The 23,420-nt window shown below is 27.8% G+C and overlaps 2 protein-coding genes across 2 annotated transcripts in view; both read right to left on the bottom strand.

Annotated features, from left to right (window-relative positions):
* Positions 1–3,025: 3,025 nt before the first annotated feature.
* LOC119600021 lies at positions 3,026–4,020 on the bottom strand. Its single transcript, XM_037950018.1, has 2 exons — positions 3,782–4,020; positions 3,026–3,727 (listed from the first exon to the last, which is right to left on the bottom strand). Exons 1-2 carry the CDS (start codon positions 3,821–3,823, stop codon positions 3,080–3,082), a joined length of 690 nt encoding a protein of 229 aa, XP_037805946.1. The 5' UTR covers positions 3,824–4,020; the 3' UTR covers positions 3,026–3,079.
* A 10,809-nt stretch (positions 4,021–14,829) lies between these two features.
* LOC119599997 overlaps positions 14,830–23,420 on the bottom strand; it is a 40,610-nt gene continuing 32,019 nt past the window's right edge. The window contains exon 3 of the mRNA XM_037949990.1: positions 14,830–16,491. Coding sequence (XP_037805918.1) covers positions 15,688–16,491 — 804 coding nt within the window. The 3' untranslated portion in view covers positions 14,830–15,687. The remainder of the gene's footprint in view (positions 16,492–23,420) is intronic.

Here is a 23,420-nt window from a genome sequence, read left to right as displayed (position 1 = left end):
AATACTGTTACATTACATGGAGGTAGTGAAGAGCCATCTAACGGTGAGTAGTAAAACATTAATTTATTTCAACAGAATTTGTATTTTTTATTCACAGTATTGTTCAACAGTAGTGTTTAATAACATAAAGTTGCATTGTTAAGTTGAACTATTTAACAGAATTATTTTGTACAGAGCTGTTAAAGTACAGTTATAGACAGGTTAAAGTACAGTTATAGAAATATTATGATTACAGGTCAGTAATTAAAAAAGTAGGAAAAATTTGATTTTTTAACGATTTTTTATTTTATTTTTTATTCATTTTTTCTTTAAATTCTTCTCAAAAAAATAGTTATCAATGTGGAGATTTTTTGATTTTTTGTGGAAACTTTTTTTGATAAATTTGAAATTATCGATAAAAAAGTTATCAAAATGGAGAGTTTTTGCTTTTTTATAAAAAACATCGATAAAAATTTAAATAAACTAGTAAATTTTATTGAAGACACAAACCATTTACAATGTACTACTAATTCTCTATCAGTTAATTTGGAGCCTTTTCCGATATTTTTTGCGTTTTAACAAATTACACAACAAGGATAAAAAGGCTTGTTTGTTGAAAGGACATTTGTTAGTTAAAATTGACATTCTCGCCAGTAAAATCATTCTGGAACAATTTGTAAGGGAAATTTCGGATTTTTCTTCTGTTGACTTGTCTACAAGTCTACTACAAGTCTATGCATAGTCTGTTGATTAGTATATTGACTAAACTGTTCATACTATTATTTGGACTAATTTATGAAATAGTAAATATGCCATGGATAAGTCTATGCATTAGCCTATTGGCTAATATACTAGTACATAAACTAGTCTTTTTAGGATAGTCTATAAACTACTTGGAAAAATGTTTGATATAGTAAAAGTATTTAACATGTCGTAGGTTGTGTGATTCGACTATTTGTTGCAATTATAGAACCCTGCTTGTTAGTTGATTAGATATAACAAGTGCTGATTTTTTCAGTTCAAAATAAATCCATTTACTGCTATATTGACTAAGTAAACAACAACAACAACAAAATAAACTAGTAGCGAATCCGGTAAAAATATAAAAATAAATAAAAAAGAGTTTATTGAACTGTAAAGCGAGAACTAAACATAAAAATGGACAAGTTCACAAAACAAACAAGTAAGAAAATATATATGGCCGACATTATGATACCGTACACCAGTTACGAATATTAAATATGATTTATTTTCATAATAAAGCAATTTGAATTTTGTTGAATTGTACTTTGGTTATTGACAAAAAAGTAATTTTCTTAAATAAACTTTATATAGTGGCTAGGGGCAAATATGAAAATATTCTCACCTAACTTACAGAGGAGTGTGACTCTGATCATACGCCCGTTGTAGTTTAGCAGACCAGAGTCTCTATTGGGAATCGAACACACAACCCCCAAACTGACAAGCACTCTACATTATATTTATTTGTGCTGAATTTCGTCGCGATATTGCTGTTTATATGTGGATTGTGGAAATTCTACTCATTTTCTAGGGTAATTAAGGCTTATATAAAACTTTGTTGTACCGCTTTGTAGAGAAATACTACTTTATTTAACACAGTTATGAGCTCTTTTCGGGGGGTTCAGTTGTATGGGGCTAGGTGAAATAATGGACCAATTTTAACAATTTTCAAAAGGCTTCCTTGGCGTATGTGCCAAATTTTAACAAATTATCTTGAAAATTGCGACCTGTAGAGTTTGCGCGCACTCTTTTTGGATACAGAGAAGAGCATAGGGTATAAATTAGGGTGATCGACTCGATTTTTCAACCGGTTTTAAAACCGGTTTTTTCTGCTTTACCAGTGTCGGTTTTTTCTTAATGTTGATTTTTCGAATATCGAATAACCCGGTTTTTTCACTTTTTAAAAACCTGGTTCGGATACTTTTATTTGCTTTGTATTCAAAGATCATTTAAATGAAATTTTTAAGTAAATAATAATACAGCTAAATTTTAAAATTATTTGAGTCGAGGAACTAGCGTATATTTTTCTAAAGCTCCTTTGGTTAAACTTTTTTGATTTTCCTAATTAATTAAAAAAATTTATTTGTAAAATTGATAACTGTTTGATAAAATTTTATCAATCTTAAGATTATATTCAATTTACAATAATTAATTTACGGGTGAAATTTTATGGAAGTGTTGTCCTAAACAGGGCTTTTGAAATAAGCTAGGATTACATAGTACCTTATGTTTAACAGAAGTGTCCCACTTTTTTCCTAATTTTTTTATATTAATGAAATAATGTAAATCAGACGACTAGATCTATAGTTATAATCTTTTAAACTGTTAAAAATCATTTCTGGCCATGTTTTATTAATCAAATTTAAACATAAACATTAAGTTTTTCAAATTAAAATATTTTTTTTATTTATAATGAAAAACCGGTTAACCGGTTTTTTCTGAATTTGAAAAATATCAACCGGTTTTTTTTAAATGTCAACTATTCGAACTATTCGAAAACCGGTTTTTGGAAAATGTAGAATAATCGATCACCCTAGTATAAATACACAAGCAAGGATACTTAAATTGGGTTAAATTAAGTAAACAAAATTATTTATAATCCTTCTCTCAACAATTAAAAGATTGCAATTATTGTAAAAAATATTTTGATTGAAAGTTCGTGCTTGAAATCTTGTTCTATGTACACGTGTATTTCCAAATAGGTCATAAGCTTTTTGCGGTCCCTTTTAAAAACTAAATATTGTTTTACTAACAATCATTGAACTTACAATCGCTAAAACAAAAGCAACAAAGTACAAAATGTTTAACAGTTTTAAAATTGTCAACACAAATCACAAAACAACTGTACTTTGAGTAATATTTTGGCACTTTTATTTCCAATTTTACAGCTTAATGTTATTTAAATGTATTATTTCATAATTTTCGATTCATAATTTTCGATTCATATGAAAGAAATGTATCTTAAATGTATTTAAGTAAAATCTTTAAACTTTCTTCTTTAGATTTACAGTCTTCTTGTCTCATGCCACAACCAAAACTACATTTATATTATAAATAGAATAAATCTAAAATAACACTCTCACTCCAATTCACGATTTTCAATTGTGTCCATTTCAGTTTTAAACAAAAACATCTCAATAAATTCATCATACAATTTATCCTTTTCGCTTAATTCCTTTTCTTTGGCAATTTCATCTAAAATCTCTAATAAATCTTGTTGCTGCTCCACCACTTCCTCTGACATGGTGTCCCACAATGTTTGTGATAGACGTTGAAACTGCTGCATAAACTCCAAATATAAATTATCAAATTCGGTTAAATTTTTGCCAGCATAATAGAAATCATTCGATATTAAATGAAATTCAAATTTCGGATGTTGTGGTTGTAATTGCAGGCGCAAACGTTCAATCTGTAAATTGTTATAACGGAAGTAACGTAAAAGTTTCCTCTGTTCGGAATAGTTGCTGGGGCATGTCAAGGTTTGTTCTACCATGCGTAAATATTCAGTTGTAATGGGTGCGATGGCTTGTTGTAGCAGCGGTGACATGGATTTGGTAAGATTTCGATAGACATGTGTGGTAACTTGGAGTGCTTGTTTTGTGGTGTTTAAAACTAAATTTTCAATTTGTTCAATAAATTCCTTAAAGTGTTTATCGTGTATGGATGTTGTTGTTATTGGTGTGATTGTAGATGCTGTAGCTGTTGCTGCAACCACTGTTACGGAAACCTATAAATCCATATTGTAATATATGGAGTGAATTTCTATGTATCACTTACTTACTTGGAATACCATAATAATGAACCATATAAATTTCATCTTCATCTTCACTTTCTTATGCTCTAAGTTCTGGTTAAAAGTTCTTATTTATGATTGTTGTTGTCTGCTATTTAAGTTCCTTCTACTTATATTGTTGTTGTTTTTGCTTTTGTCTTTTGATGTGTCTGTATCGTTGTTGTTCTTCTGACTATTTTTGTATTTTATCCGGTCTGTTGTTTTGTTTGGCTGACAAGTGTGTTCTAAGTTCTTCTAGTATAAATTTAAGACTAAACTCATGTTTAAGTTTTAAAAGGCATTTATGACCATCCTGTCCTGTCTGTCATTTGCAATTTGTTGTTCTTTGAGTCGAAATTGGTTAAGACAACTTTTAGCAAAACGATTTCAACAGTGTTGCACAAACTGTGGATTGAAGATGTTGCCACAAACTTCATGTAGTTGTAATGTTACACCTGTCGTAATATTTATTATATTTTGTAAACATTTATCAAATGTCAGCAGGGACGTTTATAAAAGAAACTTTCGATGGCAAAAAAAGCGAGCAATGAAATAAAAATATAAAAAAATAGTTATTAAGACCACCCATAAAATTTAAGATATTTCTAATAATTTTATTCTTCCTATTTGTAGCTTCCTTTTGATTAGGTGTAAATGTAATAATTTTTCAAAAATGGGGTAACTCTAGTAAACATGTTACCCTAATTGTTTGATTGTTCTTATTTTAGTCTTATCTGGACCATTTAGTAATTGATTTGTCTTAGTTTGTAATAGCACAATCTTTAAACTTATATCTATAAAGATATCTTGATGAAAGCTTAAATAAATATGTATATTTATTATTGGCCACACCCTGTATATGTTATATGAATCAAGTATTTATGCAGTTTCTTTTTTTGCATCATTTGTTGATCAAATGATTTTAAATCTAAATAAATTCAATAATAAAATAAGATAATTACAATATAAAAAGCAACATTAATACTTACAATTTAAAATGGTACTCAAGTATGTGTGAATTTATGTAGAAATGCATTCATTAACTTACATAAATAGTTGCATACTCCATATAAAATCATAAACATGTCTGATGTATAAATATTTCAAGACCTTAAATGATTAAAACAACTATATGTATAAGAGGAATTAATAAATTAAAAAAATATCTCTTTTTTATTTTTTAACCAATTTATAATTTTACACTCAATGAACAATGTTGCTTTTATTATTGTCCTATAATATAAAATAATTAATAAGTTTGTTAAAAAAAGAGAAATAATCATCACACAATTCAACCAAAGGGCACATCCGTTCAATTAATGTTGGAACTATAACAGAAAAAAGTGCATAAATACTCATGTGATATAATAAATGAGATACATACTCGTACATACATATGTATGTACATTTAACATCATTTAAATACGCGTATATAAATGTGAACGCATTATCATCATTAACCCGTATATTGTATCTAGATACAATGTCAGTATATTTGTACATCAGTATGTGAGTGTAATTGTAAGAATTCTTTGCTTTTGTTGTAGTCTTTTAATTGTCAACACTTTATTATTGAAGTCGGGCAATTAATCAAAAGGTTTAATTTTAATTAAGAACGCACATAAAATATCAGTGTAGTAACTTCCAGGGGAATAAGGGATAAACACAGATGGCGATAAATATTATGGGTTAAGTATGGAATACTAAATTGTATATTGTATATTTGTTAAATTTGGTTATTATTTAATAATTTCTAACTTTAATATTATTTGTATTAACCAGTTTTAAACACAGATTATTATCCTAATATTTGGCCTGTCAATGGGACATATGTACCTATATTATTGCATGATATTTTAAAGGGTTAGTGATTAACATTCAAGAATGTTAGACTTTTATTTAATATGTATTTAAGATTTAAATTTTAACCTATAACTCAGTTATTTAACTGATTTTAATTTCATCTTTTTCTTTTCTCTACTTGATAACTTGTACGACAATGCGTATGATTGATTTTAAATAAAATCACAATTAGTTTTTTTTTTTCTTGATTTACAAAATAATAGCGTGAATTTTTTACTATTTTCTTTATATATATATAATGCAATCCTTAAAATTTCGTTTATAAATATATTAAAGCTGTATTTAATAATACGCGTTTGTATGCTATTCCCTGCAGCTTAAAAATAACAAACTATTTCCCATATTTAAAAATCGATTAAAAAAGCAATCAAAAACCTATAAAATTAATCTTTTATTTTTATTAAAGAAGGATTTCATTACAGTACTTGTGATATTAAAATGGCAAAATCGTCGGTCCTTAAGTAGTTATAAGAATTACAGGGTTACAGTTGATCAATATATTTATCTGTGTGAATGAATTTTAAATAGTTTAATGAATTCATTTAATGACAATGAAATATACTATTAATATTTTGTATATAAATTCTTGTTAATTATAAAGTGCTCTTAATTATATATGGGCAATTTCGTGTCAAGTGACCCAATTTTTAAAATCAATGTCGTTCGATTTTGATGAAATTTGCACCAATGCTAGTACTATTGAAAAAAAAAAACTTGGAAACAACGAAGAAATATCTATCTGAACTCTTTGGACAATTTTTGCTAGGACCAATATGTTAAAAGTTACACTCATTTGAATAAAACCCTGTATGACCAAAATATCCAACTTTAATTTCGGTAGTTCTTGGCCGTTACAGTTGAAAATTAGTTTCTGGCCTACTAACCAATAGTACTAACCTTGGTGCAAATTTCATCAAAATCGATTTTTTGAGTTGGGCCACTTGACATGAAAATGCCCATATGTATATACAGTATTGTAATTTAAAAAACAACATGTTATTTTTTAGGAATTGGATAAAACATACATACTTTGATTAAAAAAAACAGGAAGTAGAAAAATATATTTGAAACAGATACAGATTTTATAATTAAACCCATGATTTTTATAAACGCTCGCTTAGTCCACATTTCATTCAAGTAGAAACATTGAAAAAATCCAAAAAATATATAACTAGCCGTTTTAGCCATTTCTGTTCGATCTTTTTCCATTGTAATCATTAATAAATATTCAAAATCGTTCATATTAAAAAGTAGCAAAAAAATTGACAAACTGAAAAATTGTATATACATACATAGCTAAGTGAAAATTGGTAAAGGGATTCGGTTTAGGGTCTCAATTAAGGGGCTAAAAGTCACCATGTACGCATAGAGAGATATTGATGGTCAAAGGTACCAAATTTTATTTTTATACTTTTCACCTTCGTGCGAATATAGATTTTTTACCTACTTGGTTGTTGTTAAGATTATTATTTGTCTTTCTTTTAATTTTTAAAATAATTATAGTTTTATTAATGATATTTTAAAAATGCGCTTAATTTAATATGCAACTCAAGTTGAGTTTTTTCTTCGTTTGTATATATAAATTAACATTTGTATATTCCCTTATAATGTTTGCATTGACAAGTTATAAATACATATATACATATCGATATGGATGTATGTACATAAGTACATGCATAATAAAATACATTATTCATATACATATGTAAGTATGTTTTAATAAAGAGTGCAACAATTGGTTTTTATTAAAATTTGATGACATTGATAAAAATTATTTTTTATTAATATTTTCTAACTACTTTTCAGATTTACAAATTAATTAAACAAATGCAATTATGCATAGATTGAGAATATTTTACTATTCCCCTACAGTTAATTGAAATTATATCAGCTATGTTTACGAAGGATACTCCCAATTCAGCTAAACTGCATTTAGCACTTTTGTCTATTTGAGAGACTAATGTTCATCAAATTAATGTATGCATTTTATGAAGAACATATTGTAACAACATGTGTATATGACAAGTATATCCCACGCATCAAACTTGGCAAATAGACAATACATTACAAATAGTAACGCTATTCATGGCACAAAATAATTAAATGAATTATTCTTTATAGAAATGTTTGTAATTTTATAAAATTCATTGAATCCTATTACTGTTGAAATACATATGCATTTAACTCTACTTATAACACTTTTAATTTGTGCAGTAATATAAACTCGTCCATACATGGACTCAAACAAACATTAATTTTTTACATCACTATGTTTCTTGCATACAAATTTGTTTATTTGTTTGTTTATATATACAAATATTTAAAATTGTTTTATGTTTTTTGGTCGGTTTTACAAACCACAGAAAAACCCCTCATGGTCAGCAATTACTTAGTACGAGTAGTAAGTTGTTTTAGTAAATATGCTCTTCTACTAGTTAGTAGACATTTAAAAAAAGTTTTATTTTAATTGTTTTTATATAATGTAGACAATGTATGTCTGAAATTTAAAATGTTTTTAAAAAGTACAACATTTTTATGCAGCAGCAATTAAATATATCTGGCATGTGGAACCAGTACCTGCCTGCGGTTCAACATAAATTGGTAGCAGCAGTAGTTAATTAAATCTTTCAAGTTATGTTGAACTCACACAAATACACGCAAATAACTAGGCTAAATTGGTATTTAGATGCTCGTGTCATAAAACTCTATTTATTTTGTTATTTTTTTTTATTAATAATTTTATTAATAAAACAAAGAAAATAACGATGACAGATAATTGTATTTCTGTTTTATTTTTCAAGCGTTACATAGTTATTCAAACAGAAATGTTGCACATGCGTAAAATACTTTATTTATGGTGAGTCATTACTTTTGTATTTTAAAGTGCAACATGTCAGAAACATGTAATTCGAATTCTATCTATTATGTATGCGAGAAAGAATTGTTGAATGTAACAATAAAATAGGGTATTTTGGTATAGAGAGTTATTTAAATTAAATGTTCTCATAGGCCCGGATGCCCATATGCCATCTAAAGTATGCTAGAAGAAAGGATTGCAAACACTGTTTTTCGAGACAATACGACCTCAGTCTATACTGGTGGTTGAAAATCTGTTAAAGCCACTGCCTCAAAATAGTTTGATCTTCATCATATTGGACATTCTACACGCTGAAATATGGATGTGAGAAACATCCCAGAAATAAACCTCGAGACTCCTAAATTTCTTACCTTAAAGATAATACTCTGTTGAATTGATATAGGTTTCAGGACATGTGAGAATTCATAAAATTAAAATGCCTTCGAATGCGCAACTAACGATCCGTCAAAGGAATTATAGTCTCATTCTAATTTAGTTCGTTAAAAAATAATTGTAAATCAAAATATATAAAAAACAGTTTTGCAATACTTTTTATGTGATTCTTTGCATCAAAGAAACTTCTTGTTATGTTACACTTGCGGTCAAATTTGCAAAAATATCATTCCCATGCAACAGACTTGCATTGAATATTTAATTTATTTTTATTATAAACCCTTTTCTATGAGCAATTAGACTGCTTCAAATAAATTGTATAAAAATATATGTTTTAATTTTAAAATATATGTATATATTATCAAAATAAAGATTAGATTAAAGGTCCAGCAATTCTACTATATGCGCCTATTCAACAACATTATTGAAAATGGGCCGATGTGCTTAGCAGTAAGATGCTACTGACTGGAGCTCTGACAGTGGTGTGGTCTTGTCCTTACGACTTTTAAAATACTAAATAATTTGTAATAAAAATAAAAATTTGTAATAAATTTTAATTTTTTAATTCAGAATCTGTAAATCTGTTAAATTTCTATGATCAAATCTATATAAAAATCAAAGTAGTTTCTCTTATATAAGTAGTTTCTCTTATAAGGACCTAAAATACCAACTGTTAAAGGTATAAACAACTCAAATTTTTTCCATAAAATCTTAAACCACTCTAATGAACACACATATGTATCTATCTCTATAAAAACTTATACTCTCAAAGCAGCATAAAGTATGTTTCTACATTGAAATGCGTCTTCTACATCTTGATGTTGCAAGAAGCAACTAACATATAATGAGATGCACATCAAAAGTAAACAAAATCTAAATAAAAGAAAATGAAAAGAAAACTAAACGAAATGTAACGATAAAAATGCTTTCCAAAACATTGAATTCTTCCTTCTTTAACTTTAGAGGTTCTCAAACAAATGTGGGTAAAACCACATGTTACATTGTGGTTACAATTACTTCATCTGCAAAACAAATCAAAATATACACAATAGATGGATGGTTGGATGCATGAATACATGTTTGCCCTACTACCCAGACTCTCTTCTGTTGGTTAGGTTATATAATCAAAAGAAGAAAAACCAAGTGCATTTCCTAATATGTACATACGAACTACAAGTTTGGTAGCCTGTCTTCATCTTTGGTTTGTGTGCCAGCAGTGGCAGCAACAAGAAATTCAAATCAAATCAAGTAAATGATAAACAATTTATTCGTACCATTCAAATTCTATTTAAATGAAATTGAATTGAAAATGTGTGTTGTGCTCACATGGAATAAATGATTGATAAGATTGACATTAACTTCTGTATTATTTACATTTGAAAATTTTGCAATGTACAATATATAAACACATGTTTGTGCGTGCTAACACTTCACACGTAAGAAGTCAGATGCATTATATGAGAAATTTCAGTATTTTTTTCAGAAATTCTGAATTTTACTCTGGAAACGCCAAATAGGTTTCAGTTCAAGTTTACACGTTTTATTATATTGATATACATATATAAGTATATATTATATACATATGCGAATGGGTCATCGTTTGTCGATGTGGCCCTTAAACGACGATTTTTCACAACCGCTTATCCTTAGATGTTACCTCAATTGGTCTTCCAAAATGTTAATATTTTACTCATGTAACTGGGCTTTAATATTGCATTTGTTGAATCATAAAAACGTAAATATTTTTTAATAGCAGGTCTAATGTACAAAATAATTAGCTTAAATGACTGGACTACTAGTTTTTAATTAAAAACAAATTAAGCATATTAAAAAGAAACTTTTACAAGTTAGAATGTAGACTATAGACTTCTAGAAGATTTTTTTGTTTGTTATATTTAATATCCAAATGAGAAGATTGTTAAGTGAAAAATTGAGGGAAATGTGATGCTTAAGAAATAAAATTCTAAGAAAAAAAAACGTTTATTTCATTAACATTCATAAACAAAAAGGAAATGTATGAAAACCGAAAAAAATTAAAGCAATTATCGTCAACATTGTGTTGAATTATATGTGCTATAGATGTGAGTTTATGCCAAAAAAAAAAATACAGTGGGACGATTAGAAATTTTTTTTGTTTTCAACAAAAATAATTCAAAGTTGTTTCTTGCGAACCCAAATTAGGTAACCAAAATTTTTGTTGGGTCGGTCCATCAGATATCCTTAATGTTCAAAATACGTTCCACACATTTTGGTGTATGAATGTTAGCAAGAAGTCGAAGTGCTTTAGTGCATGAACACCTGCAGTGTTAGCCTTATTTCAGGGTGAGCTGATTAGATGACTCACCACCACCGGTGGCAATTTTTGTACATGGTTTCGTTGATCCATTTACAAGCACTTTACTCAAGTTTTTGAGCTATCTAATTTCTGATCATTGCTCCATCATCACTTCCGTTTACAACCACGCAGATGGAATGGACTCTGTTAAGTCAGCAACAGCATCTTGAGACGTTTTCGGTAGAATACATCAAATAAGCCGGGGACTTGTTCCTACTTGTTCTGGTATGTGAGTAAACCTTGACATTTATATATATATACAATCACTTGTATAAGATGCCTTTCATCCTTCACCATTCAACCTAGTACACTTCTCATTCCTCCGACACACTCACTCTAGGTACTGGTGGGTAATATCCGCATGCCCCTACATCCATCACATAACCTTAACACAACTCATTTTCACCGCTTAGTTCCACAGTCACTCGTCTGCGCGGCAACTGTTGTTTCGGCAACAGCACCGTTACAAGTTATCCCGATTTAAAGACTTTACCGTGCTTCAGTCTCTTAACCGACATTCTCTTCCCGCGAATTTGGGTTTAAACAAAAGCCACCAAGTGCGTCACGAAGACACCTCTTTAATAACCCGGACGAGAACTCGTGGTACCAGATTATGTAGTTTTCTGATTCGACCCCATGTCTCGGCAGACTGGAGGTACTGGTAGCAACAATTTTCCCCGGAATTGAAACCAAGGTTACATTCCTCCGGAGGTATGAATGTTTGCAAGTTGAAAACAGGACCCAATCTAGAAACGAATCAATATAGTTGTACTAGTATCTGTTAATAAAACAATTTATTACGAAGAAATGGTTTTCTAACAAGTAGATAAATTTACAAACTTACTATACAGCATTATACATCCAAGTATATATAATTGCATTTTCGCTAAATGTGCATGTGTTTGCTTTCACATTCAGGGATCCAGAACTCCCGTCTAGTGTTCACTTCAGTTTAATGAACTTTTGACTGAAACCTCTAAAAACATAAAAAAATAAAAGACGGCAAAGTTAAGTTTCTTTTTAAGAAGGAGAAGACAAAAAAACTGGAAACCAGAAACAACCAACCATTCAACCAACTCTTTTTCAAACACATGAGCGATAGACCTTAAAAATATTTTTATGTTTGTTGCAGAAACACTGCCAACAGCCAAGAGAAAAGAACTTAAAGAAAACTCATTGCATAAAAGAATATCTGTAGAGGGAGGGAAGAGGACAACGTTGCAGGCCTTAACAAACAATTGATATTACATAGTTTTAGATTGAGGATGCCACATAAATGAAATTGAATTTAAAGGATATTTTCACAAGATTCTATGAATTTGGGAAAAAAATTCGAACAGTTTTATGATAAAAATCTTGTTGTTGTAATTTATTCTCCTTCATTAAATCTTTTTGCTTTAGTAATAATTTTTACAAAAAAGTTTTATGATTTAAATTATTAAATTGGAACAAAATCAGTTTTTTATTCATCTGGCAATACTGTTTTAGTTAAAATCTGTTCATGGTTGCTCGTACATACGAAGGCAGAATAAAAAGTAGTTTTAAGTTATTCACTACCAAAAAAGTTCACAATAAATGTTTGTGGCTTAAAATATCTTATATTTTTAGAGAAAAATATACCTTTATCGTAAAGTCCGATTATTTCTTTGTTATCGGTTGAATTCAAATACGATCTGTTTCCTCCATCTATCTGTCTGTTTAAAATGCAAATACCTATGTACAGAAAATTACTTTAACTTTCTTATTTGCCTTTAAAACTACTATGATTTCTAATAGACTTTTCGTTTTGCCTATATATTATGAAACATGCTAACATTGAAACTTATGCCATATTGGCATGAACTGGCAACATGTATTTGCTTATTTATTTGTATGTTTATTTTATTCCTTTTCCTAAGTAAACTTCATAGATCACTGATCTTTTTCTCCCTCTTCTCAAAAGAACAAATTCGAAACGCAAATATGAGTGTAGTTGTAGTTAAATCAGTTAGTAGTTGTGTATTTTGCTGTTTGACTTGCTGCTGTTGACTTTCATAGTAAATAAGAATTCATTTGTATGTGCCTCCATCGGTCGCATGTGTGTGAGTGTCAAGGGGGCAACATCTTCTCATATGGTGGATGAGCACCATATATTTTATAGGAGCACCATATATTTTATAGGATATTTTATTAGGATATTTTATCTGATTGTAACGTGAAAATTTCTAAATTAACTATGTTTCACAGGAACTTCAAAATAAACAAATTTGACCATAAAAACAATTTTGTTAACTTTAGATTTATTGTATCTCCTGATATGCTAACATTCTTACAAGAATGAACCCCCTTAATGTTTTGTGTTTTATGTTTCTTTTGCAGTTTTTTTGTTATTTCTCCACTCTGTCTACTCCGACAACTCAGTGATGTTTTATGTTTTGGCCCTTTCTTTCAATCTTCAACTCCACGGTATTTTATAATACTGATGATGCCTTAGCAATGATCTCCAAGAACTTGTGTGTCATAAAAATTATGCATGTATGTATTTGTTTGTTTGTTGTATTCCATAAAAGTGGAAAAAATCTTGAAGTTACATGTAGACTTAGACATTTTTTTGCAACAGGTTTTTTTTTGCATCATGCCATAAAATTAATGAATTCTGCAGCATTAAATTATGCTGTTTGGTAAAATTTTTAATTTGAAAAAATAACGACTATAAAATTTTACTACTGGTTAAGTGATCTTTATAAGGAAATTAATATTTTAACTAGTCTTTTTCAGAATTTAAAAAATTATTGAATGAAAATTGTTATGAATAGAAAAAATCCTCAAAACATGTGTAAAAAAGTCGGTGAACTATCAAAAAATCTTGCAAAACAATTTTTTTATAATAAATAATACAAATTTAGTTGATAAAATTTAATTTTATTATAATAATAAAAAATAACCAATTCTTTTATTTTTTATTTGCAGGTTCAAATCAAGTATCAGTAATATGTGGATGTCTTTGAATGGAATAAAATAATGATATCTGTACTCATAATCATAAAGTAATCATAGGAGATATAAATAAAACTAATTTTTGTAATTAAACATGCATGTAAAACTATGAAATTAATAATTTTTATTTGGAAACATACGTGAGCATTGAAATACCGTAAGAACTAGTCTAGAGACTAATCCAGGTTCTATTATATTATCAAATTTATGAAATAATATAGCGACTAGTCCATAAACTAATCTATTGATTGTTATACTGATTAGTCTATTGATTAGTCTATGGTCCGCTTATGGGATAATCTATTGACTTGTCTTTGTACCAGCCTGTTTAATAGCCTATGTGCTGAAACAAGGATATGGACCAATCTATCAAGTAGTCTATTTTCTATAGAGAGTACTATAGACTACTCTATTGACTAATCGAAGGCCTCTTTAACATACTTTTATATAAACATGATACAAATGTCATGAGGGAAACATGGAATTTTCAAAAATGCTGAAAAAGTACCAAAGTTTTCATCCCTGTTGGTAACGATCGCGATAATTTCCTATGTTTTTTTTAAGTCCATTTTTAGACATATCCAACCATGATGATCTTTTAACTATAAAGAAATAAAACATTTTTTATTTTTGATTTTAGGAAATATTATTTATTATTTATAATTTGTATTGATATAATAAATGTTATTTTTTGAACTTAATTTAAGGTTTTGAATTTCAACATAAATTTTTTCTTTGTTTCTTTCTGTACACGTAAAGTTTTTTTTTTAACAACAATTAAATTTTAGTTAGAAGTTTAATTATATAAGTTTATAGTTTAATATATAATGTGACCTTTTATTTTGTTACAATAGATGTTTTATAGCTTAGTAAATAAATTGACTTATTGGATTATAAAAATAAAAATAAAGATAATAATTATAATAATATTCTTAAAAAACGACTATCAATTGCGTTAATCTGACTTAATTATAATTGTTAGTATATTTTAAAAACATTTTGTGAAAAATCTAAATTATATCAACTTAAAAAATAATTCATGGCTTTTGCACAACTTTTTTCAAGGGTCGATAAACTTAATCTTCTATACTTAACTTAAGACTAAACAAATCAAAAGTTGTGTATTAACTAGTTGTTTGTTTTCTTTATATATTTTTTATTTTTTTTTGCTAAATTTCAATATTTAACAAAACTAAAAATGAAGTAAAAAAAAAAAACAACTTAAAACAAATAATATTAATTTGTATTTATATCACAGATAAATATTTTCTTCTCTCAATTGAATCAAAAACGCAAAGAAAAACATGGATAATAATTTATACAAAAAAACACATACATCGATACAAACATATGTAAATGTATTTGTTGAAATCGTTTGATTAAAACTAATTAATTTAATTGTACTTAAAAACTATTAAATATAAATGTCCTTTAGATTTGACGATTTAAAATTACAATCGTTCAATCTTCTTATTATTTATTTTTACTATTTTAACGTTGACTCATGGCGGCAAAGGCCTGCATACTATAGTATCGTTCCGTATCATCTTTGGTCACACTGGTGACATGATGAAATTGACATGGATGGGAAATTTGTGCTTTGGGTGGCAAAGGTGCTGGTTTAGTGCGTTTTTGCTTTTGTTTTTTACGTCCGGGCATAGAAAGCGCTATATTTTCGGGATCACTTACCAAACGTTCCATATGCTGCCATAACTCTCGAGCCGATTCAGTGGAATCAAAACTAAAACCAATCATTTGTTGATGATTGCTGGATAAGCACATGGTATGAAATGAGGGACCAGCCACACGATAGTTTGATAAGTTATCAATACGGTCGGACCACAAAGCGAAACACGAACCACGTTCAGCCAAGACTAAGGTAACCCGAGGTATGGATCTAGCGCGAGCACTGCCACGATCATACAACACTACGGGTATACCAGTGAATACCAAATGCCAATCGTTATCTTTGCCTGTACCCTCATAGAGATTGGCCAACGAAGAACTAACAAAGATTTCTGTACCCAAACCACCGAAAAAACTTTCAACTTGTCCCCTTTCGTAGTCCGACAACATGGTATTGCTGGCCGTATCCGTGCTAATTGTATCGGTATCACCTTCCGAATTAAGAAACATGGAATTGTGATTAGTAACACCATTTTGTGAGCCATGGGACCATTCGGAGTTTAAAATCATATCATGATTTTCAGAGGAGTTTGTACCTTCCGATGATTCCGAGGGAGGCGCTGAGTCTTCTATAGAGCCCAAACGTCGTCTAGGAGCCATATAAGCCATCTGTAATTAAAAAGAAAATAAAATCAAAAGAATTATTACCAAGTTCTTAGCTAATGAAAATCATGTTATTTAAATAATAAAAACTAAAATACATAAATAAGTATTTATTGTTAGAAGAAGACAATTGTGTTTTATTTTTTGTGAAACCATGATGCAATCAATTTCCGCTCTAGAAAATTCTTATGCGTGTTCTTAGCTAATTTGCGAATAAATATTTAAAATGTTGCATGTTTAAAAATTCTTAAATTGTGTTAAATAATTCCTATAGAAACAAAGAGTCTGTTAGAAAAGAGACAAATATTTTATAAACAATTAACGTATAAACGGTAATTTGTATCAAATTGATATTTATACTACTAAATAAAAATTTTTGTATTAAACCATTCAAAGTCGTGGCTTCTTAAAAATTGTAGTAATAAATCGTTGTATTTTTTAAATTGCCTTGTTGTTTATACACTTACAAAATTATGAATATTTTAAGAAACTGTCATTCAATTATTTTTTAATTTCTTTTTTCAATTTATATAAATTATACAAGCAATTAATTTAGATGTTTTTGCGTAATATGTATTTGATTTAACAATTTATTTAATTTGCATTTTTTTAAGAAAACGAAATATACAAATAGTTACTTTAGCATTCAATTATAATTGTGCACTGATGTCATATTTATTACGAGTTATTCAGAGAGAAAATAAAAAAATTATACAAAATTTCTCATGTAAATTATTCCATCATTCAATTTTTTAAAATATGTAACTTTGTTGAAAAAAAAAATCAAAGTCAAGTTCAAGTAAAATTTAATTGAATAAAATGAATTCACTCAAATTTTGTTATTTAAAGAAATTTGCATAATTGTCTGCGTTTGTTTTTTTATAATTGTTAAAAGTTTTTTTCCCATCATAGTCACCAGGGATGGGAAGAATTTTATTACTAAGAGTTTAATATATAAATGACAATAAAACAAAAATCTCTAAATCCTTCCCTACAAACCCCCACAAAGAAAAACAATCGGTTCAGAATCACAAAACCAAGCTTATTGAAAATGTTTGAAATCGGTCCATTTTTTCACCTAGCCTCAACCAGACACCCCGAGCTCACTATTATCCTAAATTTTTTATAGCTTTCGCGATAATTCAAATTCAATAAAATAAACCGCGTATTTGTCTGTATGTCGTTTAGATAGAATTATTAAAATTTTAAGTGAAATTCCCCAAAAATATATGACAAACAATGAACGATTTAAAATGATATGTGTTTCAAATATAAAATATCTTATATTTTTTTCATTTATTTAATTGTTTTTAATTTGAGACAAATGCAACTGAAATATAAAATCAGCAAAACAATTAAATTTAATTTTGTGAAATAAAAAACAGAAGCCACAAAATTAATAAATTAAAAAGATAAATAAATAAATTTTTATTGACTATTACTTCTAAAATGTTTAACATCTTTAAAATAAAAACTTTTAATTTATAAATATTTTTTGTTTTAAAATATTTATAAGTAAAATTGACCTTGACAAACATGTCATGACTAGACTCAAAGTGTTAGATTTATGTCTATTGTCGTTAATACTAACAATAATTACACCGGTCTATTAAAATGAATTATTCATAAATAAACTGTTTTTGTTTTATATTTTTGTTTCTAATAACCTCAATTATGGTGTCTACAAATGAAAATGAAAGTTTTGTCTATATTTTTCTATGTTCAAAATACAAATCGGTGTGTGAGTATGTTTATGGGTAACAAATACATTTCGTTCCTAATATGGCTAAAAGCAACTAACTTAATTTGTCCGTACAAAATTTTAAATTATTTTTTTTTTTTTTTATTTATTCATACCTTCTTTGTGTAGTAGCTTAAGTTTTTTTGCTTTTGTTTAATACTCATAAAAAGTAGTCCATCATATAATGCCCCTATATTTGGCATAATAATTCATTCACATGCTTAATGGTTTTATTATTTTATTTATTTATTTTTTTTGTTTACACATTATAATTTTGTTTCTTTTTTTTTTTTGCAATTTTTTTTTTTGTTAATTTTTCTTAATAATAGAAAGTTTAAATTTTGTGGTGTTAAACACCTTCGCATGATCATGTAATTATAAATAGATTTGCAGGTGAACTTAATTTGTTTGTTACACCTTTATAAAGTGTAATGTTTTTACTCGTTTTTCGGTTTTTGTTTCGAGTAATGATTTGAATGTGAAACTAATTCATTTAATTAAATGTAATGAAGATTATTGTTATTATTTTTATATTTTGAAAGAGATATTCACACATGACTTCTTAAAAAGTATAATAAAAGTTGTTAAAGAGATATAAAGTAACAGTTCAAATAAAAAAGTATCAAGATCCAACGGCCAGTCATTATCTAGTCTAAATAGTTTTGTTTGGTATTTAAAAATGGTGATAAAATCCAAGTCAAATTTTAGTAATAAACATTGAATAGTCTAGTCTATAGTATAGTCTACAATCTAGTCTATAGTCTATATTATTTAAATTATGAAATTAATATTTTCAAACATTTTGCATAAAATAAAGGAAATTTACAAAAATTTTAATTCAAATCAGGGGATAAATAGTGAATGACTGTTTAGGTGCAGTTGCATGCAGAACCCTATGAAGGTACGTCTGTTAAATCTAAAAATTGCAATTAGTTATTTATTTTATCATACGCAAATGTTCATATTTAAGGCGATGTATTTAAGGCGATACCTGAATGCAATTTTGTGGACATTATATACATATATGTATATAACCCATGTTGGTGGTTCGGATAGAAACCAGTATGTATTTACAACATTTTTTATATGAATTTAATTTTTATGAATAAAACAATAAAAAAAACTAATTTTGTAGTAATTTTTACTTGGAACCAAGCAGGAGGATTAAAAGGAGCAAAATTACCAATTATGGGGACTTTTTTAAACATTAGAACTAGTAATTAACTGGTTCTAAAGAACCCAATTTGGTCCAAGTGTACTAGTATATATTTTGAAAGAGATATTCCCACATGATTTCTTAAAAAGTATAATAAAAGTTGTTAAGTTGTTGTCTAGTCTATATTCTAGTCTATAGTCTAGTCTATAGTCTAGTCTATAGTCTAGTCTATAGTCTAGTCTATAGTCTAGTCTATAGCCTAGTCTATAGTCTAGTCTATAGTCTAGTCTATAGTCTAGTCTATAGTCTAGTCTATAGTCTAGTCTATAGTCTAGTCTATAGTCTAGTCTATAGACTAGTCTATAGTCTAGTCTATAGTCTAGTCTATAGTCTAGTCTATAGACTAGTCTATAGTCTAGTCTATAGTCTAGTCTATAGTCTAGTCTATAGTCTAGTCTATAGTCTAGTCTATAGTCTAGTCTATAGTCTAGTCTATAGTCTAGTCTATAGTCTAGTCTATAGTCTAGTCTATAGTCTAGTCTATAGTCTAGTCTATAGTCTAGTCTATAGTCTAGTCTATAGTCTAGTCTATAGTCTAGTCTATAGTCTAGTCTATAGTCTAGTCTATAGTCTAGTCTATAGTCTAGTCTATAGTCTAGTCTATAGTCTAGTCTATAGTCTAGTCTAGTCTAGTCTATAGTCTAGTCTATAGTCTAGTCTATAGTCTAGTCTATAGTCTAGTCTATAGTCTAGTCTATAGTCTAGTCTATAGTCTAGTCTATAGTCTAGTCTATAGTCTAGTCTATAGTCTAGTCTATAATTTAGTCTACAGTCTAGTCTATAATTTAGTCTATAGTATAGTCTATAGTCTAGTCTATACTCTTGTATATAGTCTCGTATATAGTCTAGTCTAGTCTATAAAATTTATTTCGGACTATATTTTAGTATATACTTTAGTCTAGATTTAAATTAAGTTGTTTGGGTTTTAATTTTTGTCAAGATATAAATATGTATATTCAAGTTGGATTTTCCTTTGTGTGTTTTTTGTTGACCTTGAATTCTTGTTATTCGCAATTGGCATTTATTTGATAATATTTATATTTGTGCTGAATACGATTTATTAAAGATTATTCCAATTTATATGCGTGATGACACTTTTACACTGCAGCAGACAAACAAGTACGACGAGCATTTATTGCCAATTCATGTTTGACAAATATTTAAGAGTTTAATCAATATTCTATAGAAGTTTTATAGACCAAGTATTGGTTGTCATGTTCGTATATAATATTTATCAGCATGACGAGGGTTGGATGATACATGTATGTGTGATATTTCATACACAATGAAACTCTCGGCCTAACATGGTATAAAAAGTACTGATTATAAAAGTTAGGTTTTGATTTCAAACTTTTTCTTACACCCCTCGTTTGGGATACATTTCTTTAATCAACACAGGTATCAATATTAATTTAATTGCACAATTTTTCATGGTTTTACTAAAATTAATTTCAATTCTATAAATTTAAAACCATGAAATCCGCAAATATACTATATATGTATGTATGTATGTATATACAAAAAGTGTTCTAACTAACTATAAACCAATAAAGAATAAAGTGTATTCGCAATTCGTTTTAAGTTAAATTTTAAAGTCGTAAAAATCAAACTCTTACGTCCGCAGTAGACTAACATTTATGTGAGTTTATTTATTTTTTATATTCATGTATTTTTTTTATATGTACATAATACATATTTTTTATTATTTTTGTTTTAATGTCATTACAATTTGTGTGCTTTATTTTGAAATGACATTGAACTTGAATTCATGATTCTAGAAATTTATACGCATGTCTGATTTTTTTCATAAAAAATCTATTTTTATAATGATATAAAATGACGGCTTGACTTTGCGAACAAAACTTTTAGAAACCGCTTTTGTGTAAATGCAATAAAATATATAAAATAAAAGAGTAATTGGATATAAATTATTAAATTTAGTTTAATCTGCAAACAATTTAAGATTTAAAGTAGTTATTTAAAAATAAGTCATATGTGTGGGGTTTAAATTTTGTGAAAAGAAATTAATTTTTTAAGGTTGTTTCGCTTTTCTTTTAGAAACATTATGCTTAAGACAAGATCTTTTAATTTAATTTAGTTTTTAATCACAGGAGTTATACACAAGAGAATTCATGATACTATAATATATCGTCAACTGTAATGCAAAATGCTGTTACATTTAAACAATATTGATAAAATTAAAATTTATGTTAAAAACTTAGTATTTTTACTAGAAAAACTTTATTCTTTTTAGGTGACGATATAAATATTTAATACCACTTTGACAGTGAGTTGTTATTCATTTAAAACTAACAACTATTAAAATGACACACATAGTATATTGAGGGCTGTTCCCTTAAGTGAAGTGTTCATTTTTTTTTGCAACAGTTTGGAAAAGAAATCCTTAAAAATTAAATGGAAAGAATATGGCGAAAAACTTCATGATATATAAAGCATTGTTGTTGATTTCTGTAACATGAAAAATAAACATTTTTATTCAGATACATTTTATATAGAAACATTAGTATGGTCTCATTTCTTTGTTGACAACATTTATTAACATATTGTTATTATATGAAATCTTTGTAAAATATATCAACACACATACACATTAAAATTGTCCTTTTTATTTTCAATATCAGTTCATAACTAACCACCATAATGTGACCGATATTTGGTTATGCCCCTAATGAGCATATAAAAAAAAATAATGTAACAATAGATACAAAAGTATATATGAAAACACTCAGTTCAATGCATATGTATATACTCATATGTATGTATGTGGTTCTTAAAAACTATCCTTGTATTAACCCTGCAATTTAAATGGTAAAAATTACCAACTTTGTTTTATGGAATTTATAATAAAAAATCTGATTTTTAGTGAAAAATCTGATATTTAGTAAAAGAAAATCTGATTTTTTATAGAAATTCTGCTTTCTATTTTGTGTAAAGAAAATAGGATTTTTAGTGATATAATGGATTTTTAATAAAAAAAATTTTGTAGTGGAAAATTTGATTTTTATAGAAAGTAGAGAAGACATATTATAAATTCAAGAACCACTTCTCTGAATTACATGGTCCTTTTTGTTATGTCTGAGAGTATTCAGTGTGTAAGTTGTATGTTCATATGTACATATGTATGTATATATGTATTGCTTTCATACAACCACAAAATTGTTAAACTGGTGATGATAGAGGAAAATAGGCCAAAGGCATAAACAATGTTTTTTTTTTTTTTTTTTTTTTTTTTTTTTGTGAACAGACCTTTAAAAGAAATAAATAATTATAATGAAAAGTTTATAAACAGCGAGATATACGAAAGTTAATATAAAGTATTCATTTTTAGAAAGGATATTTATTCAGTTATATCGACCCTTTATTAAAAAGTTAAGCAAAGGCATTTAATTAATAATTAAATAAAAACAACTGATACAGAACTAGTCGCGTGATTCTTACCTAGAGAGGGTAAATTGATAGGACATCTTACTGGAAAAAACCTTAACGTGCTTTGACACAGTCTCACAATTGAAATATAATTAATTTTAAACTAAAAACGAATTAATTTATTTATGTGAGCTTATTGCTAAAAAGAAATATCACAAAATAAGTGCTCAACAATATTTAACTTGCGCACTTAAATTCACCCACTCTGAACACACGCACTTTCATTTCATTTCCCCATCCTTTCAAACACACTCAAGCAAGAAAGTCGAGAAAAAAACAGAAATATTTAACAATATATAGCCAGCCATCTTTAAACCAACACAAATAACAAACATTTCCGTTACTATTATCAAGTCTGGCACAAATTAAAACGACAAGAACAACAACATGGAATTTACACACAAAAAAAAAGAAACATTTGTTAAATGGCCTAAAAAAGAAATAAATGAAGTACCACAACATAAAAAATTGTACTTGAATTCGACAATTTCAAGTAAAAATGTATGAAATCATGAATTTTTGGTTAATTTT

Source organism: Lucilia sericata, unplaced genomic scaffold (assembly GCF_015586225.1).
Source record: "Lucilia sericata isolate MDLA Ls3-8-SP2 unplaced genomic scaffold, ASM1558622v1 Contig000100F_arrow, whole genome shotgun sequence".
Lineage (NCBI taxonomy): Eukaryota > Metazoa > Arthropoda > Insecta > Diptera > Calliphoridae > Lucilia > Lucilia sericata.
This window is presented reverse-complemented; position numbering and strand designations above follow the sequence as displayed.